The 20,176-nt window shown below is 44.6% G+C and overlaps 1 protein-coding gene across 8 annotated transcripts; it reads right to left on the reverse strand.

The window, feature by feature from the left end:
- Positions 1–561: 561 nt before the first annotated feature.
- On the reverse strand, positions 562–19,160 carry LOC115191755 (general vesicular transport factor p115). 8 transcript variants are annotated; one of them, XM_029749634.1, is made up of 28 exons: positions 18,918–19,160; positions 15,695–15,781; positions 14,347–14,411; positions 14,059–14,135; positions 13,685–13,696; positions 13,375–13,428; positions 12,279–12,379; positions 11,921–12,023; positions 11,574–11,629; positions 11,179–11,299; positions 10,755–10,933; positions 10,413–10,553; positions 10,190–10,278; positions 9,945–10,099; positions 9,513–9,718; positions 9,047–9,067; positions 8,536–8,550; positions 6,848–6,958; positions 6,386–6,504; positions 5,570–5,751; positions 5,217–5,338; positions 4,182–4,320; positions 3,752–3,918; positions 3,403–3,477; positions 3,222–3,320; positions 2,889–2,993; positions 1,879–2,094; positions 562–1,565 (listed from the first exon to the last, which is right to left on the reverse strand). In XM_029749634.1, exons 1-28 carry the CDS (start codon positions 18,987–18,989, stop codon positions 1,473–1,475), a joined length of 2,982 nt encoding a protein of 993 aa, XP_029605494.1. In that variant the 5' UTR covers positions 18,990–19,160; the 3' UTR covers positions 562–1,472. The 8 variants fall into 8 exon arrangements, with proteins under 8 accessions (XP_029605494.1, XP_029605498.1, XP_029605496.1 ...); XM_029749638.1 differs by lacking the exon at positions 13,375–13,428; XM_029749636.1 differs by lacking the exon at positions 9,047–9,067.
- Between the last annotated feature and the right edge of the window lie 1,016 nt (positions 19,161–20,176).

The following is a 20,176-nucleotide window of genomic DNA, read 5'->3' on the forward strand; positions in this document are numbered from 1 at the left end:
AGTGTTTCTTTTAGCCCGCAATCCTAACTGATATGCTCAATAGGGAAACAGAGCACATCAATTTGGATTTCAGGCTATTTCCTACTAGCTTATAATTTTACTAAAGCGCTTCACACCAAAACTGTGAAATACATTTTTACATCTCATTCGTCAAACACCAAAAGTTTCAAAGCGGAACCCAGATGGATGGTCAATATTTCTTATATCAACAATTACGGTCAAATGTCTCTATTCAGAATCAGTATGTCTTCACACAAAGAATTCACCTAGGTATAAGGCTAATGTAATATGTATACAACAAATAGGCAAAAATATGAGGAAACTTTTAAGTCTTTAAAATAACAGGCAGAAACCAGCCCTGTGGGTTTATAGAGGTACTTTAGTAGTTTAGTTGGTTTAAATGTGAAATGTTGGTTTAAAAAGTTCAGCTACTTCTTAAGTTAACACCACTATTGAAATTACATAAGACTGTTGAAGTGAAATGGAAAATTCCTCTTATGTTTTCATCTATGAAACAGATTTAGTCAAAGTGTATAGTAAGTATTCACAAGTATTCCTACAAGCTGTACAGATTCATAGATCATTTTATTTATTTCAATGTGGCTCATAAATTGATAAGTTACACAACAATCACACAGAGAAGCTGGATGTCAGGTCAGGACTTGACATAAAAGTTGCAAAAATATCTCTTTTACATCTTTTTCTATCATCAGCGAACGTTGCAGCATATTGCAGAGCAGTACTGTAGCTGAGGGGTCAAACTCATATTGGAAACAGTTATGATAGAACACTGACTGAACATATTGAACTGAACTGGTGCCAAGAGGGAGAGTGTATACACAGATAAATTGGGGGGGGGGGGGGGGGGGGGGGCAAAATCGAGGAAGTTGAACCTCAAGGACCCTTAAAGGTCTTCAAATGGTGGTCTACAGTGCAGTTACCATGGTAACGAAAGAGGCATCCGTTCGTCCGACTGCTTGGTGTCCGTACATCCGTCCGTCTTTGCCGTCCGTTATTTTCTCTAATTGCGCTCGTTCTTCAGTGGCAACATTGTGTGGTAAAGTTGAAACTAAGCCTGGTTATTGAATCGATAACTGCATAGGCCTAACATGGCGCTACCGTAGCAGAAACAAAAAGGCTTGAAATGCATGAAGAAGTGTCTCTCTGGGCTGTTTATGTGGTAGAAGACGGCAGAGATGAACACACTAAGAATGTCATTTCTTTGGAGGGGGGGGATCTTTGTCACCATCTTGTAATAAAATGATCTAGACATTAAAATGGATGACGCGATCGAGGGATGAAGGGAGGGGTGGAGTAAAGAAGAAGGTAGCATGGTGGGTTGGAGCGATAGAGAGAGCAATCCATCCAGTCCCATTCTTCAATTTTTCTTATAGTGTATTAGATCAACATGGCTAATGCAGCAATGTCTTTGTTGCCTTTAGTCTGCCACATTTCCATCCCTCTAGAACTCTCTAGTCATTGTTCTCTTCATCCTCCTCGTCATCGTCGTCATCATCTTCACCGAATTGGTCCCTGGTGTCTAGCTCATCTTCGTCTTCATCAATCTGTGAGGAGAGGGTCACATTCTAACTAGGGCACAGGGAGTACAGGGACAGTAGGGCTAGCTGGTTAGGACGACAAGTTATGTCCTCATTCAACTACTACACAGGCAGAATGACTCATCACAGCTCTCCAGGAAACCAGCCCTACATGTAACAATGAAATATTAGCTTCATCTAAAACCTCACAACATCCAACTTACCATCTACCTCCACTAAAACCATAATAATAACATAAACCTTTGAACCTCTGAGGATCCTCCTCTGTAGTTTGAGAACCCGGTCTAGATCTACAATAGGAACAGATGGTTTCTCCTACCGTCTCTCCCAGGTCTCTGAGACGTTGCTTGAGGTTGAGGATCTTCTGGTCCTGGTCGGCCAGCAGCATGAGGAGGTCGTCCTGCTCCTTCTTGGACTCCTGCACCTCCTGCTGCAGCTTGGTCTTCTCCGTCTGCTCGATGGCCACTGTGCTTTGGGCCGACGCCAACTGCTGCTCCAGCCCCGCATGGCCCTCCCTCAGGCCCCGACACTCCTCCTGGAGGGGGAGAAGAGAGCGAGGTGAGAGAGCGGTAGGACAGCTAACAAGGAAGGGCATGGCTTCAACATGGCTGTCTGACCAAAAACATTAATAATTCAACTGCATCAGATTGTTCTTTTTTCTTCACTAGCATTAGAGAGAGGAAGGGGATGCCACATACACGAAAGGTCATACTTAAGATGTTGAATAATTGAGAGGTTTCACTACGTCTCAGCCCACATTTAGCTGGTAACAGTCACGAGTCAGTTACTAATGGGCTGATATCACAGGCAGCCCAATTCTGATCTTTGTCTCACTAATTGGTCTTTTGACCAATCAGGTCAGCTCTGAAAAAGTTCTGATGTGATTGGTCAAAAGACCAATTAGTGGAAGAAAGATCAGAATTGGGTGTAAGGCAGCCTTGGAGTCAGGCTAACACAAGAAGTTTATTCAGCGAGGTGAAACTTTCAGAATGTTGCAGATAGAAATGCAATGTAAGTATAGAGCTGACATGACCCTCTAGTCTACAAAACAGACCATCAGGTTGTTCTATACCCCTCAAACTCAACTCTGGACCTTGAAACCAGCTCCACTGCATTTTTTCCATTGTTCCCCTCTAATCAGGGACTGATTTAGACCTGGGACACCAGGTGGGTGCAATTAATTATCAGGTAGAACAGAAAACCAGCAGGTTCAGGATCTTATAGGGTAAGAGTCGAGTACCCCGTTCAATACATTTGTATCTGAACGCTGCTCACTTCTGAACAGACAGCAGCTACCTACAGGGATGCGAGGTGGCGATAGTGCAGTACCTTAAGTCTCTCTGTCTCGGTGGTCTGAGCAGCCAGCCTGCTCTCCAGTTCAGATAATTTAACTGTGTCTGCTGAGCTCTCACTGCTGGAGGCCGGGGCCGAGGACTGAGGGAGGGGGAAGAGAGAGATAGAGACTAATTACCTCTCTGTACTAAGTGCAGTGGTCATAACATATACATTAATGCATACCAAAATGGGAAATATGGACCAAATAACTTTCTGTGGGGGGGGGGGGGGTCTAAAACAGTTGGAGTAAAGTGTGAAAGGTCATGTTTGTATGTAACAGCCTTAAGACATCTCAAGACACGGTGATGGCTGGGTCTGAGTTCTCACCACTGCCTCAGCTCTCCTGATGAGCTCCTGTCTCTCTGTCTGCAGCTGGCTGATCTCTGCACACTGAGCCTGGACACGACTCCTCAACGACTCCACCTCCTGGTGGGAACAACCAGCAGTAACTCCATCATCAGTATAATATCTCTATGTAACTATACTCATGTCTGTGGTTGGGTCTTACCCTGAGAAGCTCTGTGTTGTCGGACCCTCCCGCTCCACCTTCTGTTGTCTGTGCTGCTGCTGCCGCTCCGCACCTCTACAAGACATCACAACCATTACAACTATTAGAACAGGAAGTGGTCAACGGCTGAGACGTCCTATCTGAAATGATAAAGCAGCACTCAGATATCATCAACTACCATTCAGATCTACTAACACACACAATATAATTAATCATTCTTCAGGTCCATCTTGTCCAATTCCAGTAACATCCATGATACATGACATTTATACAGAACTTTTATCAACACAGGGAGTGATAACCCAAAGAAATTTTTCTGATATCTGATTAACCCCCCAAACACACGCACCAGTGTGTTGATGAGTGAGTCCTTGTCACTGAGCTGTGTGTGTTGTAGTGTGTGTTGTCTGCGGAGCTCCTCCACCTCCTCTCTGAGCTGGCTCAGCTCCTCTGAGTGGAGCCCGTTAACGTGAGCTCCCTCTCCCTGGCTGGAGGACAGACCCTGGCTGTCTTTACCTGGACACAACACAGTCATTAACACATCTACAATCCTATTTATAAAATCAACAAGTGCAGTCGCAACAAGTCTACATCAGTAATACGTCTCAGTTTACACTATCATTATAGACTGTCAATTCCATGTGCCACTATGAACAATTCCATGTGCCTAACCCCCCCCAAATCATTAGCAATTTAGCCAAGCACAATGTTGCTCTCTTGTTTTCCAATGGATTGAGGCGGCATTCTTTGCGGTGTAATACTAAGTTATCCTACAGTACCTAGTTTCAGCTTGAGGATGTTGTACTGGTCTTTGTGTTGCTGGATCTGGGACTGCTGCTGTGTGATCTGGTTGTGCATCTGTTCACTGTTCAGAGACAGGGTGGAAACCTGCTCCCTCAGCTCCTGGATCTGGGTGTCCTGGTTGAGAGATGACAGACACTTCTTTAATGACAAGAGACATTGGCCAAAACACACAACTAGACCTTTCAGGGTAACGGGATAGGTCCGTTGAATATTGTATGAAATGGGTTGTGTGGTTGTGGCCTGGCCAGTGTACCTTACTGTAATAGTTTTCCATTAAAAATGGACAAAAATAGCTTTTTTTTAGCAAAAAAGAAAAAAGATTTCTCAAGCAAGAATTTGGCGAGGACTGTCTGGGAGTAGTCCGAGTGTGGTTTGGAAAACTGAAAACTAGCTGTTATTGGCAGAGAGGTTTGGAACCCTTTGTTATTAGTCTATTAAACAATATAAGTTACCGCCTGGTGATGTCACCAGGCAAGCCAAAAATACCGCCCATGCAAAGCTGCTGATTAGAAGGTCCTGTGCAGACTGCATTTTCAACCGGAAACTACCAGGAAATAACACTGATCAAATGTTGTTTTCACACTTTTACAGTGTTAGTTTCATCAGCGGTTGTAAAACATGATATAAAACACAAGGGAAAAAAATGCATTTTGAATGCAAGCGGCCTTTAAACTGAGTGTAGAGGGTGTATATAAACTTGTGATGCTTGAAAGCATGGAGAGTTGGTTTCTGACGTGCGTGTGTGTATATAGAAAGCCAGTATGAGGGTTTGCGGACAGGCTAGAATGAAAGGCGGCCGGTGTGTGGGACAGAAAATATCTGTAGGGTTCAAAAAGTACTCGCACTCATAACCATGACAAGGAATAACCCAAGGAGGGGCTATAGTATTATTCATTTAATCCATGCTCAAAAGAATAAAAAACGTTAAAGTGCAAAGAGCTAATGAAGATTTTAGAACAGAAACAGGGCATACGTTTCAGCCTTACGCCTAATAGTGTGAGGCCAGTTACCTGATCTCTGATGAGATCTTTGTACTGGATGACGATGCTGTCGTGTTGCTCCAGAGTCTTCTTCACCTCCTCCTCCTTCTTCTCCTCCTCGCTCGTCTTGTGGACCGCTTTCGTTATCACGCCTGTGGACGGACACACACACAATTAACAGTGGTAAAACCACCCAAGAGAAGAGCAAAGAAGACACCAACACAAACAGTTTTGATTTGTGGTTCTGGTTGTACTTGGCTTAGGGTCAAATCAAAGTTTATTGGTTGTGTACACTGACTTGAAGATGTTATCGCAGGTGCATTGAAATGCTTGAGGTTGTATTTCGGTTAAGTTATGGTTAAATGGAGGTTACTTTTGCCAACCTTCCAGTTCTTTGACCAGCTTGGTGAACTCGTGGTCGAACAGCATCTGCTCAGGGGAGGGGAAGACGGGCTGGGGCTTCTGCGCAGCGCGGGAGTACAGCTCGTGTTTAGTGACGAAGCCCAGCTTCTCCACAAAGTTCTCCTTCCCAATGCGCTTCTCGATCAGCTGCTTCAGCTTCTCTCTGGGGGAAGACAAGACAGGCAGGGTTAGCATGAAGGGAAGGAAAAAGGGGGATACCTAGTCAGTTGCACAGCTGAACGCATTCAACAGACATGCGTCTTCCGCATTTAACCCAACCCCTCTGAATCTGGCAGCTCATAGTTGTTGTTCTCATTGTAGCGGCATCGGTGTGTGCTGTAACTGCTGGTGTAGAGTGAAGAGGTGTAGAAAGGCTGTGTGTATGAGACAACCAGGCTCAAATAGGGTTTGGACTTTTGGAGCTATTATAATATTGGTTCCAAGTTCAATCAAACAAGCATTTGAAAATACTATTTGAACCCAGGCCTAGTATGAGAGGGTACGCATTAATATTTGGGTAGCAGATGTCATACTTGATGTAGTTCTAACTGCGGTTATGAGAGTGAAAGAGGATGCATTAGTATGAGGGTTAGAATGTTCTACTTGGTGTAGTTATGAGGGTCGTAGTTAGCTATAACTACACCAAGTAGTACAAGGGTCGCAGTTAGATGTCCTACTTGGCGTAGTTATTATGAGGGTCGTAGTTAGATGTCCTACTTGGTGTAGTTATTATGAGGGTCGTAGTTAGATGTCCTACTTGGCATAGTTATTATGAGGGTCGTAGTTAGATGTCCTACTTGGTGTAGTTCTCCAGAGAGTTGTCGTTGTAGTAGATGCAGATACCCAGTAGGAGGGCACATAGGCCCTGCACCAGCCTCTCATCCTCGCCCAGGTTCTCGGAGATCTGACCTGTCAGCTACAGGGCACCAGGGGTCAAGGGTAACAGCAACAAATGGGATTTAATGGCAACAAGGCCTTTCTCAAGACAATTTAATGAAACAATGCACTGGTGCATACACTGTGTAGCCCTGATCTCTCTTATTCTCTTAGCAACACAAGACATAGGGCCTCACAAACATCCATGCAATAATGTATGCAATATCCAACACTATCCTGTATGTGGTGAAGGAACACAGAGGGGAGTTGGTTATAGGACAGACTGCACTAACAGGCTAATAGTAGATATTCCAGCCATCTGAGTAAAAGGAAGTGCAATAGAACAGTGATGTGGAGCTAGTTGGTTTGTTGAAGGAGGATACGAAGGGGACGTTCTCCTGGTTGTGCAGGAAGTGTGTGACGGCGATGGGACAGTTACTGATCCAGGTACAGAGCAGCATGAGGAGACCGACCCGCGTCTGCACTTTACTGCCCTGTGGATGAGACGCGCGCACACACACACACACACACACAAAGTCTTTAGAAACACACAAATATAGCGCCGTAACATCAGCATAGGGGCGAGTAAAAGGTATTGAACATGAACATTGTGTACAGAGCCTGACGATGGCCTGGGATCCAGGACTTCAGCAAAACAAGACTCATGTAAGGTTTAGTCTCGTGCCGAACCACATCCTGGTCTCTGTGTCAGAGCAGAACTCTTCCTCAACATGGAGAGTAAATTCATTTAGCTGGGTTCAATTCAAACGTCTGTCCCCCCCACATTATAAATGAGGGATGTCTTATTTTTCCTGTTTAAAGACAACTTGTCATTGCGTCTCCTTTTGTCCAATTAAATCAGTCTCCTGAATATCTCCAGACGAAACGTTTGATTTAAACCAACCAAATAAACCATTTTAAGGGCCAACAAAATTAATTGATATTTCTAAACTATTCCCAACTGGGACATTTAAGGTTGAATAGGAACTTTATAATATAACTTGATGTCACGGACACTGAAATTAGGAATATTGTGTGCTGGTAGCTACAATAAAAATGCAATTTTGTTGGCACATGGTCAACTTTTGAATTGTATTTTTCCCCTTTTGAGTTCTGTTGGGAAAAACACCATTGTATCTAGCAGTTACGCAGGAAATACCATGTTATAAATGTTTCAAGAGTTAGTGACTTCAATGCAGACCGTTAGTAATTAATAAAGTTATTCAAATACAACAAAGGAACAAAATCTAAAAATGAACATCATTAATAAACCAAGGTTAGGTTAACCATGCAGTGAATTTCATAGGATGACCCGAGTTAGTTCAGATCCTGTTAAAAACAACTCTTTCAGGACTCTTAAGTGTTCAACAATATGCTGTTACTGTAGCAACGGCCTTAGTTACCATCACTACCTGCACCACAAAAGGATGATGCAACTCCTCTGCAGCTTAGCTAAGCAGGTGATACAACAGGACTGATAAATGTTACTGCATGGAAGGAATATAATAGCATATTGGCACATTCGTCCACCTCTACACAATCCACAAGAGCCCAAATATGACTACTTAGACATTCACATACAAAAATAACTAAGATATCAAGCTAACGCACGGCTGCTAAATGTAGCTGACAACACATGCAAAGCTAAAGCCTCTGTGTAGTGAGTCTTTAGGAGTGGCGACTACAAAAGAGAAACGGATAATAATGATAATAAAGTGGCTTTACAGTATCCATGCATGGTCATGGGAATAAGAAAAAAGGTTGTTGGCGTAATGATATGCAGCGAGTGATGGGCACTATTAAGTTACCTCACGTAAACTGCATAGTTCAGGCATGTTTATGTGCCAAAAGGCACCATATTCCCTATATAGCGCACTACTTTTGACCAGAGCCCTGGGCTGTGTACTATAAAAGGAAAAGCGTGCCATTTGGGAGGCAATGCAGACCTCTCCTGTTGTGAGGGCGATGAAGGGTGTGAGAAAGGAAAGAGGGTTCATTCCAAATGGAGGTCAGTAAGTGACAATAAATAGTAAGGATGACATGGCATACTATCAAACCATAAGTAAATCACCTTTTCAGATTTCGCCTCCAATGGTGACGTAATGCAAAAAACACCAAATGTTTGAGAAAGGGGGGCAGGAGGAGAAAAAAGGGGGAACACAAATGATCACAATAGTTAATTGGAGAATCTTTGGCCCCGGGTGAAACGCTAAGTTTTATAACGGATAGTGCTGCCACCTAGAGTACAGGAGGAGAAACACCAGTGGTGAAAATAATAATGTCAGTAACCCCTCTCACAACAGATCAATAGAGGAACAGACAGAGTTCCGCAGTGGTTGCTGCATCCGTCCAGGACAGTCAAGTCCCCATAGAACGGACACAGCAAGGGGGTCAAGGGTCAAAGCACCAGTATAGAACTCGACAAACACGGGTGAGCTAGGCAAACACAGAGGGCTGGAGGCACGAAAACAAAACAGGAAAGCCAAAACGTAACCCCCAACGTAAGGAACATATAGAAGGATCCTGCTGATGCCAAAGCCAAACCATGACAGACAGGTGCTGCCCACACCCCAGATACTCACCCTCCGGTCGATCTTATCCCCCTGCAAAACCACAACAACCTTCCTTACGTGACACTTGGCAACTTCACACACAAGCAACAGGTTGACTGTCTGAGAACCACTACTGTGGTCGGGTCCCAAATGACAGCCTATTCAAAGGTAGTGCACTGTAAAGGGAATAGGGTGCCACACCATGACAAAGGTGACCTGAAAACCTAGAGTGACAAATGATCAACTATTTGAATCTAAGGCAATACTTTCAACCAGACAGAGACACCTTTCAACCAGACAGAGACACCTTTCAAATCACCCTCTGTTGCTTATGTTTCACTAATAAGACTTTAAAAATGGCACTTTTAATTTTCAAACTAATATTTCTTGATCAGCTACACCTATAACTCTCCCGCTATGGTGCTAACCCTTTGGTCCAGTCTGACCGCTCCCCCCACGTAGCATGTTAGCCTGTCTATCTGTCTGTGTGGTGTACCTGTGAGAGGATGTTGGTGCACTGCTGCAGCAGGGAGACGGGGGGCTTGCCCAGGCTGGTGGCCAGCTGCACCCGGAGGAGCTGCTCTTTCTGGGTCAGGTTGTCCTGCAGGGCGTGGGCCAGGGCCACTGCAGCACACCAGTTAGACAGGGAGTCAGCCGAGAACAGGCCCCCGCACAGCAGCTGGCCCGCCGAGATAGAGTTGGCTGGGGAGGGAGAGAGCAGGAGGGAGGGGGAATAAAGCAATAGATATGTAGATTATTTATGCCTCCGTTCCACTATATTTTTCCACTAGAGAATAATAAGCAAATAACATACAGTATATTAGTCATAAGTAACATTTCATTATATGCCATCTACAGCTGTACAGTGTCGTCATAGCTTTGTAATAACAACACATTCAGTGTGGAGGTTCAGTGCAACTGAACTGACCGTCAATGGTGGAGGGCAGTAGGGTGGCTACGATCTCTCCCTGGCCCTTCTGGTTCTTGTAGAGAAAACACTGGAAGCAGTAGAGAACGGCACAGCGCAGCACGAACGGCTGCCTCTCGTTGACCATGGACATCAGCAGCACCACTATAGCAGGTCTGGAATCAGGGGATAAGGGTTTTTAGAGATGACCTTCACTCTGTGGCTGTGCTATAACTGATTACAGTCCTCTGTCTGGGGGAACTCACCTTGGGGGGTTGGAGGGAGCGTTGACAGATGCAAAGTAGTCCTGGTTGATCTGTGAGCCGCGGATCACCTCCGATACAGTGTTGATGGTCTGAGAGGAGAAAGAAAGAGTGACATAGTGGTACAAACACAAAGCACGCATCAGTATGAACAACAGTAATCACTGATCTAACACAATGAGTAGAAAGAAAAGCCTTTTTGGTCCACTCCAGTCTTCTACTTTACCTCAGTGAGTATGTCAGCAGGCACGCCAGTGGCCATGAGGATGGTGCAGAGCTGCTGCAGCAGGCCACACTGGTACATTGACTTCTGACAACTACTGGTGGCTCCAGGAGAGTTGACCGGGGAGACCATGACTCGCACCAACTGGACCAGAGAAGAGATGGAGAGATGAGACACAATGCTACGGTCAACATACTCTACACCACAACCACCCCCAATCCTGGCCATGCGTGGCACAGTGAACTGCATAGACCATCACACTGCTCTGTCAACTGCTCAGGGCTCAAAACTCCCCTTCTCCCTGAATTAAACGTACCATCAGGACTGTGGTGTGCTGCGTCCTACCTGCAGCATGAGGTGGAGGTTGGTGACCTTCTGGGCGGACCAGCCAGAGTTGTCGTCTCCCACCTCGAACCAGGGCTTCATCCTCTGGATGTAGGAGCCCTCCTTGAAGAAGTTCTGGTTGGAGCTGTTGTTCCTCAGCAGGTTGACGAGCAGCAGGAGACAGTCCTCCACTACGATACCTGGACAGAGAGAAGGTGGAGGGTGGATTTTTGTGAAGAAATGTGTGAAGATTATAGGATTTTTCTATCACATGAAATTGCATTTATATAGAAATGGATTGTATAGAGGGTGGATGTTGGTCAGTGTGCGTGAACTGAAATATGTCATTTTAAATAAAATAAAATGTAATTTATTAAGAAATGGATTCACTGATTGCCAATTAGCTTGAGTGTATATATGGCAGTACTCCTCCACTCGACTTTACCTCCATCACTGCTGCCCTCCTCTGTTATGATATCTAGGAGACGCTCGAAAGCGTTCTCAAACGCCACGATCTTCTGGATGGCCGCGTTGCCTTTGGTCAGCTGCTGCAGCAACAGCAGACCCTGAGGGAATATGATCAAAGTAGCTCTGATGTAGTGATCAAATATCCAGAGAAACAAAAACAACAAGCCCAGGTATAAGACCAGCTCGTATGATTTTGGGACGGTTTCCCAGAAACAAGACGTGCTTTTTTTTAGTCGAAGACTTCATCTGTGTCTGGGAAACCGGCCCAATGTCTTGTATCAGCAGAAAGATAAACTAGCAGACTAGCTTGTTCCTGTGGCTTTACGGTCTTACTACTTAAGACTATCTGAAGCAGCAGTCAGTAGTACTCACATCATTACGGATGACTTCTCTGGAGTCAGCTAATAGGTCCATCAGTCTAGAAACACCTGCAGGGGACAGAGACGGACCATTAACAACATACAACTCAGAGACCAGCCAGGCAAATCTGTCAGAAAATAACTCCACTAATGGTCAAGTACGCTAATTAGTCATATGATCTAGGGAAAGAAATAGACAAGACTAACACGTCTTGTCATACTACTTCACCAGTGAGAGAGAAAAAAATGTTGAGAGGATAAATCAAATCACAACAGCTGATTTTGGGTCAGTTGTTGGTGTGGGCTGATGCCAGACAATTCAGCAGCAGCTGATTCCAGGTCATTTGTTAGAGGACTCACCCATAGGGCTGACCAGGATGACGCCCTGGACCTGGTTACACTGGTTCTTCAACAGAGCGGTGAGCAGCTTCACTCCGGGCCACCGCACATGGAAGTCAAACTCCTGAAACAGGCAGGGAGTCATCGTCACAGGCAGGGAGTCAGTGTCACAGGCATGGTGGGAAATCAACTACACCCTTGTAATCCTGTATATAAGCAGTGCAGATTTTAGGCTTATATTCTTAAATCTGAAACCAGCTGGTCTGAAAACCACCACACACAATGGGTCTCCAGGTCTAGTTAACACTGAGACCATGGGTTAGAGACTACTAGCTTTCATAAAAGACAAAGTAGATGTTTGGGTCTCTGGTCTGTTTACCTCTAACAGAGTCAGTAGAAGTGTCACGTTCTCAGAGTCGCCGAGGAACTTGTCAGTGAACAGGACTCCCAGGTCTTCTTCCTGCTTCTGGGCGTTCTCATCTGAAAAGGTCAAAGGTCACAAGGTTTAAAGACCTCTGGGTGTGCCATGTTAGGCGGGAAGTAGCCCCGAGACATGGCTACTATACATAGGCAAGGCTGGAGGGAGCCATAGAATAATGCTTGTTCACAGAGATCAATCTCACCTAGGCACAATACCAATGTTTTGATCTAGAAATTACTTGAGCCTGAGTATGAATAAATCTTTATTAAGGAATGATTCGTGAATCTGTGCAGTACCTAGTTCAGACTGACCCTCATGAATAGGACCAGGAGTTTGTCCTCCTGACCATGTGACCTGGCAGGAAAAACTCCAGGTCCTTATCCTACTCATGAACAGGCTTCAGAGAAAGACAGACAGGGGGAGAGATGGAGGGGGTAATTGGGATAGGGGTGTTGATGGTTGGGGGTTGAGGTAGGCTAGCACCAGAGGGGGGTAGGGGGAGAGGAGTTAGCGAGAGGGGAGGTGGTAGGGCACGGTGAATTGGTTCCCATCCAGTCTAAAAGCACACAAAAGTACTGGAGCATAGTATTATAGACAACACACTCAATCATCTAGGGTTCTAGGCTAAATATAATATTTCACATCAAGAACAACCAGGTAATGAGACATTCTGTAATACCAGAATAACCTCACCACATTGAACATGGTTTAAAATGTACAACTGTGAGGAAGAGGATGCTTTCGGAATCTAACATTCTTCTTTTGGAATCAAAACTTCTTTGTCCCAACATCCTGTGCAGAGTGATGTGCGTTTGACTAGATATGCTAATTGTGAGAAAAACAAGAAGAGCAATGGGAAGAGAAACACTGCAGGACAGGAGAGAGGCTGAGGTAGGAGTGGTATTAGTGACATGTTACTACCACCCAGTCATTACTGTATTAAACCATACTTCCCATTCCAACATGTTTTAGTGAGGTTAGTTCAGTTGACTAGTAAGAGTCACCACACCGTGAGGTTTCTGTGGGCTAGTTAGTCTACAGTACTAGTACTGACCAGACACAGGCACGTTCTTATGCTTCCCTGAGACAGGGGGTGCAGCCGCCATGTCTGTAAGAAGGGGGGAGTGCAAGAGATTGAAGCCTCATCCAAGTCAGACGATTCGACTCGTACACAATACATAAATACAGCCCTAGTGTTTGTTAATGGGCTCTGCCAAAGCACTGCATTTCAGAATAACAACCTACTGTGCACCACAGGAGAGCTAGAAATCAAAACAACCCGCGGAGAAGAACGATGCATATAATTTACAAGAAGCGTCGCTAGTGGTTGGGGGGGGGGGGTCATGCACAAACAAGAGTTTTACCTTCAGATTCGTCTGTAGAGTTATAACATGGAAGAGAAGAGAGAGATGACAATCTTTACATACATAGCAATTAACATGGAGAGAGAGAGAGAGAGAGAGAAATGGGGCGAGTGTGGAAGAGGACGACAGGGTCCATTTTGATTTGAAGTCCAATTAATTGGCAGTAATTGAACTCAATTACACATGCTATGGTTAGTAGACCAGGGCTTGCTTGTTGTCATTCAAAAGCATTTTTCCCAAAAAGGAAGAGTATTTTTAACTGCATGTTCAAAAACAGAGGCTCCGCTCTATGACAAAATACTAAATTATTGACAGTTCTGGGGCCTGTTCACAACCCTCTGTAGAAGAGGACTAGGTTTTTAACACCTAAACACCTTGTTCCTCCTCTTCGTCGTTGCAGATGATATTATAGAGTGTGTCCAAAGCGTAGCCAAGGATTTCAGAGTCCGACCTGCAGAAAATGGGAGAGGTAGGATATCAACACAACAAGCACTGCTTTCGTCCCCTAAATATTAAGTACTCTTAGCAACGACGAGCACCATAGAAAACGCTCGCCTTAAATCACCCCACCACACTTTTACAATGTGCTAACGAGGAGCATAGGGCAAGGGATAAGTATAAAGCTCTTAATCATCACACACACACACACACACAAAACATACCTGTCAGTTTGCAGTATGTGAACCAGGTGGTCCATAGCCTGAGTGCCAACTTCCAAGCGATATTTCTACAAAATCAAAACCAACAGTCAAGTCAGGAGAACAGTAAGTGATTGTTTCCCCCTAGGCAGCCCTTGGATCAGAGAGGATATGACTTTTGTTTTAACTCGAAGCTATGCCTGTTTTGCTCCAGTGCTCCCCCTAACTGTTGATATACCGCCCGTGTCTGCATGAACAATACACGTTTTAGCTCCACACATGACCTTAGGCATTAAGTATAATACATTCTGAAAGCAGAGTTAAATAACAGAACAGTGGTTTGCTTTGTGCCATCTCTGATGTGATAAGACAAACCTGTGTGATTAGTTACCCCTGTTTGGCTACTGGGGCCAAACAGAGCTAATGCAATTCAACAACTCCCAGCTCTAGCTGGTCTGTTTCTCTGGCTAGCGTTGTTTTTCCCTGGTCTGTGTCTGTGTGTGTGTGTGACCCCATGCCCCTAAACCCCTTATTCATGCCTGATAAACTCATTACTCATGGTTGACGAGGCAGCTAGTGGCCAGTCAGTCAGTTATGGCCTAGAGGTCTCTAGACCTTTAATACAGTAGAGTAGGGACTGAGGGAAGGAGTCAGGTTTTCAGCAGGGCTGCATGTCAATAATTGTATTCTTTTCCTCAAATATGCTTCTTTTTTTCTTTTTTTAAGAGAACAGGACCAGTGAACGCACGGAGCCAACCAATAGGCACCCTCCTTATTCATGGGTTGCACATTGTGTCACAATACTGTTTGGAACGTTCATTTTAAATTTGACGAAAAAGTCATTAGCCCCGTTCAGAAAGACAAACCATCGGTCAGACATCAATATGCTGCGGCATCTGTAGAATGTCGATAACAATGGCAACGATGCGACCAAGTGACAGAGGTGCAACCCATGAATTCCTACATTACCTTTCCCCAGTCGGTCTTTCCTGATCAGTGTATAGAGGAAAGGTGGCGAAATAATGAGGTGATTTAAGAGGATTGAGACTGGGCCCATCCCAGACTGTTTAGATAGAGCCTGAGGATGTGTACGCATGAGGATGTGTACGCAGAGTGAGGGGTGATAAGGGGATGTGTCCCTGCTCACAAGATAACGAACATCAAAAGAGAACTCCAGCGATGTTCACTTAAAACAATGCACAGGAGAAAAGCTAATATTTAAACGGTCTCTGCAGCCTCAATGCTTTAACATGCATTTATCAATAATGAGTAACAATTGTCAGTGTATCAATGGTACAATCATGACAACAATGGTGCATCAGCGTAACAATGGTGTAACTATAGAGATTAGCCTAATGGAATTGTCTCCTACCTTTGAGAGCGATTTAAGGGCTCGGACAGCATCCCTGCGGTCCTCCAGGAGTGTGGAGGAGGCCACGCGGTCACACAGCTTATGGATCTGTGGTTCGATCAAAATAATTCATGGTTAACACAACATGTTAATAAGGGAAAGGATCTACAGCTGCACCATGGAGCGCATCCTGACTGGTTGCATCACCGCATGGCATGGCAACTGCTCGGCCTCCGACCGCAAGGCACTACAGAGGGTAGTGCGAACGGCCCAGTACATCACTAGGACCAAGCTTCCTGCCATCCAGGACCTCTATACCAGGCAGTGTCAGAGGAAGGCCAAAAAAATTGTCAAAGACTCCAGCCACCCTAGTCAGACTGTTCTCTCTGCTACCGCACGGCAAGCGGTACCGGAGCGCCAAGTCTAGGTCCAAGAGGCTTCTAAACAGCTTCTACCCCCAAGCCATAAGCCTCCTGAACATCTAGTCAAATGGCTACCCAGACTATTTGCATTGCCCCCCCCCACACCACTGCTACTCTCTGTCATCTATGCATAGTCACTTTAATAACTCTACCTACATGTACATACTACCTCAACTAACCGGTGCCCCCGCAAATTGACTCTGTATCGGTACCCCCCTGTATATAGTCTCGCTATTGTTATTTTACTGCTGCTCTTTAATTACTTGTTACTTTAATCTCTTATTCTAATCCTGATTTTATGAGCCCCTAATTTTATGAGCCCCTGTCCAACAATTGCATTGGTGGTTAGGGGCTCATAAGTAAGCATTTCACTGTAAGGTCTACACCTGTTGTATTCGGCGCATGTGACTAATACAATTTGATAAGGGATACTTAGTCAGTTGCACAAGTGAATCCATTCATTTAACCCAACTACTCTGAATCAGAGAAGTGCGGGTGGGCTGGCATAGTCAACATCCACGTCATCGGCAGCAGAGTAGCAGTTGTTGGGAGTTAACTGCCTTGCTTAAGGTCAGAACGGCAGATTTTCCCACCTTGCCGGCAAAAAAACAGCGACCTTTTGCTTACTGGCCCAACGCTCTTAACCACTAGGCTACCTACCACCCCCTGCAACCATGTACTGATACATAGGCTTACATCCACTGCAGATTCAGGACAATGTGTTCAATCGAAGTTCAGCCAAATCAAATGTTATTTGTCACATGCTTCGTAAACAACAGGTGTAGACTAACAGTGAAGTGCTTACTTACGGACCCTTCCCAACAATGCAGAGAGAAAGAAAATAATATAAAAGCAATAACATGTAATAATAAATACACAATGAGTAGCGATAACTTGGCTCTATACACGGGGTACCAGTACCGATGTGCAGGGGTATAAGGTAATTAAGGTAGATATGTACATATATACCTTGGAATAAAGTGACTAGGTAATAGGATAGCAGTGTGTGTGAGGAGTCAAAAAAGTTAGTGGAAAAAGGGTCAATGCAGATAGTCCTGGTAGCTATTGGGTTAAGTATTTAGCAGTCTTATGGCTTGAGGGTTGAAGCTGGTCAGGGTCCTGTTGGTTCCAGACTTGGTGCACCGGTACCGCTTGCCGTGCGGTAGAACAGTCTATGACTTAGGTGGCTGGAGTGGAGTCTGACAATTTTTAGGGCCTTCCTGTGACACCGCCTGGTATAGAGGTCCTGGATGGCAGGGAACTCGGCCCCAGTGATTTACTGGGCTGTACGCACTACCCTCTGTAGCGCCTTGCGGTCAGATGCCAAGCAGTTGCCATACCAAGCGGTGAGGCAGCCAGTCAAGATGCTCTCAATGGTGCAACTTTGAGCATGAGGGCCCATGCCAAATCTTATCAGCTTCCTGAGGGCAAAGAGGCATTGTTGTTCCATCATGACTGTTGGTGTGTTTGGGCCATGATAGATCCTTACTGATATGGACACCGACAAACTTGAAGCTCTCGACCCACTCCACCTCAGCCCTGTTGATGTGAATGGGGGAGTGCTTGGCCCTCCATTTCCTGTAGTCCACGATCAGCTCCTTTGTCTTGCTGACGTTGAGGCAGAGGTTATGGTCCTGGCACCACACTGCGGGTCTTTGACCTCCTCCCTATAGGCTGTCTCATGCACTGTTGGCATGTCTCCCTCCCTCCTTCTCTACTGCACCTGTTGTCTCAACCTCAATGCTCTGCTATGAAAAGCCAACTGGCATTTACTCATGAGGTGCTGACCTGTTGGACCGTCTACAACCACTGTGATTATTATTTGACCCTGCTGGTCATCTATGAACATCTTGAAGAACAATCTGGTCTTAATGGCCATGTGCTCCTATAAATCGCCACCCGCCACAGCGAGAAGAGGACCATCCACCCCTCAGAGCCTGGTACCTCAAGGTTTCTACCTAGTTTCCTGCCTTTCTAGGGAGTTTTTCCTAGCCACCGTGCTTCTACATCTGCATTGCTCAATCTTTGGGGTTTTAGGCTGGGTATCTGTATAAGCACTTAGTGAAATCTGCTGATTTAAAAATGGCTTTATAAATACATTTTATTGATTGATGACAGAGATTTTAATCTATTAATTGATATGCACCGTTCAGATTGAAATGCCTTCTTTTGATAGCAGCCTGAGATATGTCACACACATTCTCTTGTTTGGCACGGGTGAAGGGACTTAAATATATCAAGGTCACGCAGCCCCTCCCATTCTGTCATCACGTAAGGAATGCCAGCAGAGATCCATTCCCAACCAATGGATTCACGTGGAATTTGGCTGTTTTTTTGGTTTGTGAACTGCAATCCAAGTAGCCATATAGTCTCTTCCAGATGACAGTAAACAGTTGGATGGATGCAAAGCATGTAAACTATCACATACGAAGACATCTGCTCATTTAGTGGCAGCAGGTCATGTCAAGCTTTTTCTTCCCAAAAAACGCTGAGAACTCAAGAATATGAGCAGGCTACACACGTTCAATTGTTATCCTGTGACAATTAGGCTAACCAGCTTAGCTAGCTAGCTCTGCAGAAATGTTTGCGTCAATCACTGTATTGATTGACACATTCTGTCTGTGCTCGTGAGACTGGTTGTATAGTGCACTGTTACAAGGCCTACACCGGTCTTTCAGCCTGGAAAAGGTGAAAGTGAACTCATTTGCCTGTCTAGCAACTATTAACGACACACACTTGTCCTAAGATTCGGTCCACCAGGTTGTGTGTGTGACATTAGCTAACTTGTTAGCCTAACATGCTAGCCCTGTTTCGTTTCTCACCGTCTCCGCTCCAGTCGGCTGTGGCCCCGCGGGTTGTCCACCCATCACTCCCCTGAAGAAATTCATTGTCATCGACGTCCTCTTGGGGATTTGTTCGCAATTCCAACAGTCTTAAAGAAACTTTGAAAGGGTTTCTGCGTAATGGGTCTTGTGTAATAATGTAAAAGCGTCTAAATGTTGATTTTTACACTGTACACAACCTCCTGGACCGACCCCGGAACTTGAGTGACATTTAGCCAATGCGCAAGCGCCGAGACGTGGCGCTACGTGGCTGATCAGAGGACAAGTGCCTAATTTTTTAAAGGGGAATGAGATTTTACCACACCGCCACTTGTATGTAAAATGTGTGTATTCTATACACGATTGTTTTCAAAACCATTCACATTAATTAAAAGATAGATACGTAAAGAAACAAATAAGGTATCAAACATGCCCTTCTTTCCATGCAAAATAAATCACAAATCAAGAAAATAGAAGATTCATGCACCTGTATTTTTTTCTTCTCATGTTCATTTTTAAACATAATGATCTACTTATATAACTGGTTAAGCCTGCTTATATTATCTGCTTCTATCATTTCCATTTAACCTAGATGCTGTCCACAATAGGGACCAGCTGAACAGTGGGACCTGTTTGGTATGCAACCCATGTTGCATCTGATGGCCTTTCTCTCTCAGACACTCTCTCTTTCTCTCACATGTCAGAGACAGAGAGTTTACCTTTTTATTTAGACAAATTGCCCCAAACCAGACCCTACTTATCATTTGAGCTTACTTATCACAATCTCTTTTGCATAATATAATGATGGAACTGTCTGGTAGCTATGCGTTTGAGTCAGGTGTTATTGTACTTAGAGGGTAATTATAACATGCTAATAATACACCTCTGTTCCAGCCAGACACCTGGATAAAAAATCCAAATGTGCATAAATATGTGTATTTTATCTATATATACACAATTGTTTTCAAAACATTCACATGAATTAAAAGACAGATACGTAAAGAAACAAATAAGGTATCAAACATGCCCTTTTTTTCCATGCAAAAAAATGCACAAATCAAAAATCACACACATACACGCACACATGTCAGAGAGCGAGTGAGATAGAGCTTACCTTTTTATTTAGACAAATTGCCCCAGACCAGACCCTACTTATCATTTGAGCTTACTTATCACAATCTGATTTGCACACTATAATGATGGAACTGTCTGGTAGCTATGAGTTTGAGTCAGGTGTTATTGTACTCTGAGGGTAATTA

The sequence above is a fragment of the Salmo trutta genome, chromosome 4 (assembly GCF_901001165.1).
Source record: "Salmo trutta chromosome 4, fSalTru1.1, whole genome shotgun sequence".
In the NCBI taxonomy this organism is placed as follows: domain Eukaryota; kingdom Metazoa; phylum Chordata; class Actinopteri; order Salmoniformes; family Salmonidae; genus Salmo; species Salmo trutta.

Bases quoted from the DNA above. Each gene is read 5' to 3' on its own strand.
- LOC115191755 (XM_029749634.1), bottom strand. From the start codon at position 18,989: ATGACAATGAATTTCTTCAGGGGAGTGATGGGTGGACAACCCGCGGGG. The intron at 12,380-13,374 runs GTCAGTACTAGT...TGACCTTTTCAG, and splicing joins TAAGAACGTGCCTGTGTCTG to ATGAGAACGCCCAGAAGCAG. The intron at 5,339-5,569 runs GTTGGCAAAAGT...GTCCGTCCACAG, and splicing joins GCTGGTCAAAGAACTGGAAG to GCGTGATAACGAAAGCGGTC.